Consider the following 7,575-nt stretch of genomic DNA (forward strand, 5'->3'; position numbering starts at 1 on the left):
TTGACAAGTTTACCCATAACTTATCTGGTTATGAACCATAACTTAACAAGTTATGATCTATTAATTTTTATAACTAAAAATTGACCTATATATTTTCTTAAGCTTTTTATATTAGCCTATTTTCTACTATTTTTGAAAAATAAAATATTATATTATGACTTTTGATGTTAAATATACGGTTAACATTAACCGTACATAAGTTGCTACGAATAAGACTCAGATTTGGATAATAACGACCTTGACCCAGTCAATAAAGATTAAAGAAGAGAGCTTCTGGGCAAGGCCCAAATTGAGGATTTGTGTGAGTGTTTGACTTTTCCCAAGGCTTCCAGAATCAGACCTAAACTCCAAAGAATTCAGCGCAAACGGCTGACTTCTTTTCTTGTGGGACCCCATCAGTACGTCCCACACGTTTATGGTTCAGATCATTCCTCCGTGTCCTCTTATTCTCTTCTCCTCCTAACTCATAAAGAAAAGTCAAATCTACTTACCACAATCACAATGTTTTTTTTTTTTTTTGTTCTAAAAGCAACTTGTTGATTAATTAATAAAAGCATTATTTTAATTAGTTTTTGTACCGATAACAAATGTTTGGTGAGTTATCAAAATGTTCATTTTATTATTGTAAAAAACGACAAAGAAAGAGGGGTGGGAACCGACTGATTTAGCCCTGCTTTAAGAGACTATTCTTTGGAGACCAAACAAAAACAGAGGTGGTAAATTTTTTTCAATACTAATTAAATTGATAATTCTTTAAAAAAAATTATCAATAAAAAATAACAACTCTTGGTATAACAAATTAAGATAAAACTACCAAAATTTTTACTTGTTTAGGATCTAAAGTATATATAAGTTTGAATTTGGAGATAATCCTGTGAACTTTTTTTTTTTTTTTTTTGAATAGACAGTCCTGAGAAGTTGCCGCTAGATAGATTATATTTATAACCATGGAATTAGTTATAAAACTACTGCTAAAACAATGCTTGTAACTAAATTTCGTATTATATTATTTTTAAGTTGCGTATTATACTATTTTGTACCCACTAAAAGAATTTTCCAAATAACAATAATGAAAATCATGACATAAATGTGTAATATATCTATATATATATATAATTTAAGCTGGCGGAAAATGAAAGTCCAAAATTGATTCCAAACGGCAGAGAGGATGACGCAAAAGGAACAGAGCTCGTGCTACCAAAAACCAACAAACCCCCCGCGAGAAGAAAAAGAAAAATAAAAAAAAAAAACCCCAGAATATTAAAGAAACCCATTTTTATTTTGTATCGTTTTTACAAAGTACATCTCTCTGGATAGTCGTTTCTTTCATAATAATCATCCCTTCTGTGAATTCTGATCCTAATCCTCTACTTCTTCTGGGTTGCTCAGGTAAAAACCTTGTCTTTACATCATCAATTAATTTGTTTAGTTTCGATTCCAATTTTCTTCGTTTCAGTTCACTTTTCAGCTGGAATTTCGAAGTTGGGTTTTGTTTATTTCCTGTTTATATGATTAGATTCCATGTTTCTTCCTGATATTGGGGTTTTTGCGATGCGGGTTTGGAAATTTTTACTCATTTTTTCTTTTAGTTTGATGTTTGTAGAATTTTGTTAATGATCTGACTTATATCTTTGTTTATGCCCTTCTTTTTGGGGGTAATTTGCTGTAAAAGTTCGTTCTTGATTTTTCTTGATTAGCAGGTTGATGCGTTTGTTAAATCCCCTTTGTGTATTTGTATAGTTATTAGTATTTGTAATTTGGGTTTTTCCTAATTTTTGTGGATTATATGTTTGCAAGGTGAGGAAATTAAAGGTCTTTGTGTTTCTTTGATTTTGCAAAGAATTGATGTCTATTTCCATGTTTCGATGGCTTTTTCTTTGTGGGTCAATGAATAATCCACATGTCAAAATTTTGATGTTCTTTTCTCTTAGTGGGTCAATGAGCAGTTTACAGTGTATGGCTTTAGGAATTGTTCAAATAGCATAGGCTGTTGGGATTAAAATTATGTGGATGCTTGTCGACTAAATTGCATGATTGAAATTGTGGGTCGATTGTGTTGTAAGGAAGTTTCGAATTCGAGGACAAGAGACTTGACTGAAAGGGTAGGAGACATGGCTAATAATGCTGCAGCCGCTGCTGAGAGGGCAACTAGTGATATGCTGATTGGTCCTGACTGGGCAGTAAACATCGAATTATGCGATATTATTAACATGGACCCTGGGTATAACCTTTTTTTTTCCACGTATATCTTTTTTATGGAAATAGAATACTTGTGGTACTTTTCTATTTGACCATAGAATTAGTTTGTTATTTTTGTTAGTTAAAATGCTCTTACATTGTTATGTGCCTTTGAATCAAAATGGAAATTGCAGGCAAGCAAAAGATGCCTTGAAGACACTCAAGAAACGACTTGCCAGTAAAAATCCGAAGATACAGCTTCTGGCTCTTTTCGTTAGTATTTCTTTTCTTTTTCTTGATATGTCATGTGCTTTATGTCCAACGTTCTTCCTTGATTTGAGTTTGCTAATGCAGAACATGCCTATAAAATTCATTTTCATGAATCAGTTATTGCTTTTATGTTGTCCTTTTAAGGTATTACAAGAAACAGATATAACTTAATTGTAGTTTACTTTTTTGTGGTATTTTGTTCTAGGCTTTGGAGACTGTCAGCAAAAACTGTGGTGAGAACGTTTTTCAGCTTATTATTGAGCGTGACATCTTACATGAAATGGTTAAAATAGTAAAGAAGAAGGTAGTGGTACCTTGATTTTTTATGACCGTATTTGTATCGTTTTTCTAGTTCCACTCTGATATTGAGTACTTTTTTTTATGCTCATTCTCTCCTGCGCATTTCTGGGATACTAACTTTTTGTCCTATTTATTTGTCTAAACTCTGCAGCCAGACTTGAATGTGAGAGAAAAGATCCTAATCCTAATAGATACATGGCAAGAAGCTTTCGGGGGACCTACGGGGAGATATCCCCAGTACCATGCAGCTTATAATGAGCTAAGGGTAATTGGTTTATTATGTGCTGGTTTAATAAGTTAAGCTGGAAAAGCAGCCATGTACTTCTCTGAAAAGATGCCTTTTGGTTTGCTTAAGCTAAGCATTACGGTTAAAATTTTGTTTATGTTGGTTTCTAAGTATTTACATGTATCTTATGTCTGACTGCTTGTTTGGATGTGGAGGTTAGTTTTTGTTATAAAAATAGTTTATATTGTTTCTATCTGCCGAAGTGGATACCTTCGGTGTTTCCCTTGATGCTTAGTGTCAATGGATGCCATGGTCATGGTATTACTATTATCAAGAAGTACGTCATGGTCATGGGTACAAGTTGTGTTAATTCTTTTATTTGCTTTTCTGTTGACAGGCTGCAGGAGTTGAATTTCCACCTCGAGAAGAGAACAGTGTGCCATTCTTTACTCCACCTCAGACCCAGCCAATCATTCCCCCTGATACAGAATACAACGATGCTGCTATTCAGGCCTCTCTACAATCCGTTGCTTCTGGTCTCAGGTGCCATTTCAATGGCTTCCTCAATTTTTTCAGTTTTGATCTTGAACGGTTGCTCTTTGTTTCTATCTCCTTTTTCTCCATACAAACCTAACATAGACAACTTTCACATCAATACGAGGCTTCCAAATAAATAATTTTGCCATATGATAACTTTTATAGTACTTCCAAATAAATAATTTTGCCATATGATAACTTTTAAAGTAAATCACTGACAAGAAAGTTTTGGTAATTCTACCAAACCTGATCACATAACCACTGAACAACACGCTCTATACCTGATAGTAATTCTATTTGATGAAGTCTGTACCATCAAATTTTTAGTAATTCTCTTGAAACCTCATCTACCACTAAAAGACAATGACCAATGTCTAACATCTTGATCAATGCACCTCAACCATCCCGAAACTGTTTAGAAGTTCCCTGCGGCTACCCTGTGAGTTAGTGTTAACGTGCAAAATCCCTGCCATCAGAACGTCCACTAATTTTTGCAACTACTGCAGTTCTGGTTCTGTAGTAATAGTCTCATGAGTTTCATTTTTAATATCATATGCATATACGTGTTCTTGTAAGAATGTTCTGTTTGCATAGTTTAATAGGAAACATCTGACTTTCTGAAAGCTGCTTTGCTCTTTATCTTGTTGTTTCTCTTTGTTTTGCTTCCATTTTATTTGGCTATGATTATAAGTGTAGCTATGTTAGATTCCTTCTGAAATAAAATTATATATAATCAGCTTGTCAGAGATTAAAAATTCTCAAGGACTAGCAGATGTCTTGACGGATATGCTTGGTGCATTGGATCCTAAGAATTCTGAGGTAATATATTGTATATCTATTTCTGAATTTTGGATGAATATTTATTTTGCTTGGATGCTGCTTGTAAAAATGTTTGTTTTAAGGCCAGAGGATACTCCTTTTCTGTTTCAATAAAATTTAAAATTATTTAATTTTAAAATTGTAGAAATTTGAAGAACATGATAAATGGTTCCTTAACTTCCTTTCCATATATATATGTTGTGTGAATTTTTGTGTTTCAAAATAGAACAATCTGGACAAATGCTTAGTTGGGAGGGAGTCACCTTAGCTGTTTGCTTAGAGGGAAGGATAATCTTTTGTTTCTCTTATGGTGGTTTTGGTGTTTCATGAGTAATCTAAGACTGTCTGGTAAGAGGGACAGAGAAGGAAAGAAATGTATAGAATCTAGGTGATAAAAATGGAGAGGAAGGGGAGGACCATTCTCTTATTTTGTTTGGTGTGGATACCGCCCTCTAATCCTGACCTATTGGGAGAAATTAAAAAATTGGGGTTCTTTGAGGGATTCAAAATCCCCCACCCAATTTTATATAATTCTTTCACTCCTTTCTCTAATTTCAACTTTTCCCTTTTACCGAACAAGCTCTAGCATTGAATATGGAACTTACATTGTTGATGTGAGTTATTTTATTTTATTTTATTTGCAGAGTTGTAGTTCTTTGTTGAAATACTGTATCGTTTTCCCCTAATCTTTTCGAGTGTCCTTACCCTGCCATATACGGGAGATCATCTAATTCATTCGTTCTTGGATTTTTATGTTTCTGGATATTATGACAGGGTGTGAAGGATGAAGTGATTGTTGACCTTGTTGATCAATGCCGTTCTTACCAAAAACGTGTCATGCTTCTTGTGAATAACACCGAGTAAGAGATTGTTCTACTTTGTACTTTTTTAGTAATGTAGTTAAGATGGTATTTAGATATGATGATGCTAATACTCGAGGTTGCTTTCCTTTCAGAGATGAGGAACTTCTGTTTCAAGGATTGGCGCTGAATGATAGTTTGCAACGCGTGCTTGCTCGGCATGATGAAATTGCAAAAGGATCTCCTACTACAAGCACACAAGGAACAGCATCTTCAGTAGTTCTGAACGTCAACCATGAGGATGATGAACCAGAAGATGAATTTGCCCAGCTAGCCCACAGGTAAGTATTTTAAGTGGCTATTTTCCATACGGGCTTACAGTTAACTGTACATAGACTTTCATGTGGATTGTTCTGTTTGGCGTGGCTTTATGGAAGTAGCTTTTGGCTTTTTAGGATCAAAAGCTGTTTATGAGAATAATGATGACTTTTTAAAAAAGCTTTGAACGTCCAGCCACAAAATGTGGCTTCTCAAGAAAGATCTAAAAAGACTTTGAAACTTATATCAGAGCCACAAAAAGATTTTTACAAACTTCATTTCTTACATTTTTATTGCTTATTGGTAAATTTATCTCATGTAATTTTAGATTTCCTAAGCTCCACATCTCATGTTCTCTCTTTCAATCTCTTTTTTTTTCCAATTCATTTACTTCAAATTGCAGCGTCTTGTATTTTTTGCTGTATTATGGTCATTATAAAGCTTTCATTTTTGGTGTGGATGATGCTTAAATTTGAGATTCTGTCTACTAATCCGTTACACAGTTTCATTCTAGAATTTATGTTTGCGATTGAACTATTTCAGGTCATCAAGAGATAACTTGCATGGACATGGACAGAAACCAGCCAACTCAAGGACCGAACCAGTGCGGGCAAGTCCACTAATTCCTCCTCCGCCCTCATCCAAAAGACCAGTAGCCACGGATGCTGGCTTGGTTGATTATCTGAGCGGCGATAACTACAAGTCTGGATTCGACGAAACATCAGAACATACATCTTATGTGACTCCACCAGTTCATTCTACTGGAAATACCTCATCACTGAGTCCCACATTGTCATCCTCTCCACCCTCCAACACCGTAAATTCCACCTCATTGCCATTGTACACCGGAAAGCCAGTCTATGACGAGCCAGCTCCCACCAGCAGATCTGCAGAACATCTGCCTCCGGCTCCTTGGGAATCTCAGTCTTCTGGCTCTCTTCCACCCCCACCTTCCAGGTACAACCAGAGACAGCAGTTTTTTGAGCAACATACTGAGCATTCGAGCAGCGGATCGAGCTCCTCTTACGACAGTCTAGTGGGTCAGACTCGGAATCTGTCACTAAACTCCTCTGCTCCAACAAAGCAAGACAAACCGGAAGATGTGCTCTTTAAAGATCTAGTTGATTTTGCGAAAGCTAAGTCGTCTTCCTCTTCATCATCTAAACCCAACAGGTCATTTTGAGTGGTTGATTATTGGTTTCCAAACTGCCACAGCTTGTGAACATAAATACATCGGAGTTTTACATGATATCATTACCTTCTGTGAAATAATTTGTTGCTATAGGAATCTTTTGTTTCGGGTTTGGGTTCGTGCGTGGTGTTTTAGTAGCTGGTTTATTTTGAGATGACCTGCTTATTGCACATAAATTTGAATGTATTGATGTTCCTTATTGGATTTCATTTTCAATTCTCAGTTCTTTTTTCGTGTTATTTGCTGCTTTTTTTTTTTTTGTTTTTGTTTTTTTCCTTCTTCGATTTGGTGTTGGGTAACGGATGAGATTGTACAACTGGGATAATCATCATTTTATTTTCATATATAGGACCTTTGAATTAATGCTCGTTACAATTAACAGGAACATAGTGACATGATGAATATCAACTTTTTCATATGATATAATCAAAATATCAGACAGGAAAATATGGTTTTCCTTTGGAGAAATATTGTAGAACGAATTACAAAAGAGAGGACCAAATACATACAAGTAACATTGCGTATGCATATATGGTGGCTTACATTATGTACATGTATAAATGCTTAAATTTATTGAATGCGAAGCAGAGATGGAGATAGTGATATTCACGTAGTTTTGGCTTCATGAATGGGAAAGCAGACCGAGTTGCTCCGTAGCAAGCTTGAGTTGCCTGAGAAGAAGTGCGAAAATCATGCGCTTGATTCCGCCTCTTAGCGGAGGGACGTTAACTCCCCTCTTGCTATTGCTCAATCCCTTTCTTACCATTATCACCTTCCTCTCCATTATGAGACCAAGAAATGGAAGGCAGAAACTGATTACTAACATGATCATGAGTAGTAGTAGTAGTATATGAGGAGAGGTTTGTTGGCTGGTTGCTCAGATATAGCGAAATAAGTTCCAAGTAAAACTTTTGGGCGGGTTTGGAGAGGAACCT

General features: G+C 35.5%; 1 protein-coding gene across 3 annotated transcripts; it reads left to right on the forward strand.

Annotated features, from left to right (window-relative positions):
- Positions 1 to 1,111: 1,111 nt before the first annotated feature.
- LOC21395811 (TOM1-like protein 3) lies at positions 1,112 to 6,879 on the forward strand. 3 transcript variants are annotated; one of them, XM_024175836.1, is made up of 10 exons: positions 1,112 to 1,389; positions 2,064 to 2,221; positions 2,373 to 2,451; positions 2,654 to 2,755; positions 2,900 to 3,013; positions 3,372 to 3,517; positions 4,249 to 4,330; positions 5,105 to 5,190; positions 5,286 to 5,471; positions 5,992 to 6,879. In XM_024175836.1, exons 2-10 carry the CDS (start codon positions 2,112 to 2,114, stop codon positions 6,629 to 6,631), a joined length of 1,545 nt encoding a protein of 514 aa, XP_024031604.1. In that variant the 5' UTR covers positions 1,112 to 1,389; positions 2,064 to 2,111; the 3' UTR covers positions 6,632 to 6,879. The 3 variants fall into 3 exon arrangements, with proteins under 3 accessions (XP_024031604.1, XP_010112024.1, XP_024031605.1); XM_010113722.2 differs by having other exon boundaries at positions 2,654 to 2,752; XM_024175837.1 differs by having other exon boundaries at positions 2,068 to 2,221.
- The last annotated feature ends 696 nt before the right edge of the window (positions 6,880 to 7,575 follow it).

Source organism: Morus notabilis, unplaced genomic scaffold (assembly GCF_000414095.1).
Source record: "Morus notabilis unplaced genomic scaffold, ASM41409v2 Scaffold544, whole genome shotgun sequence".
NCBI lineage: Eukaryota > Viridiplantae > Streptophyta > Magnoliopsida > Rosales > Moraceae > Morus > Morus notabilis.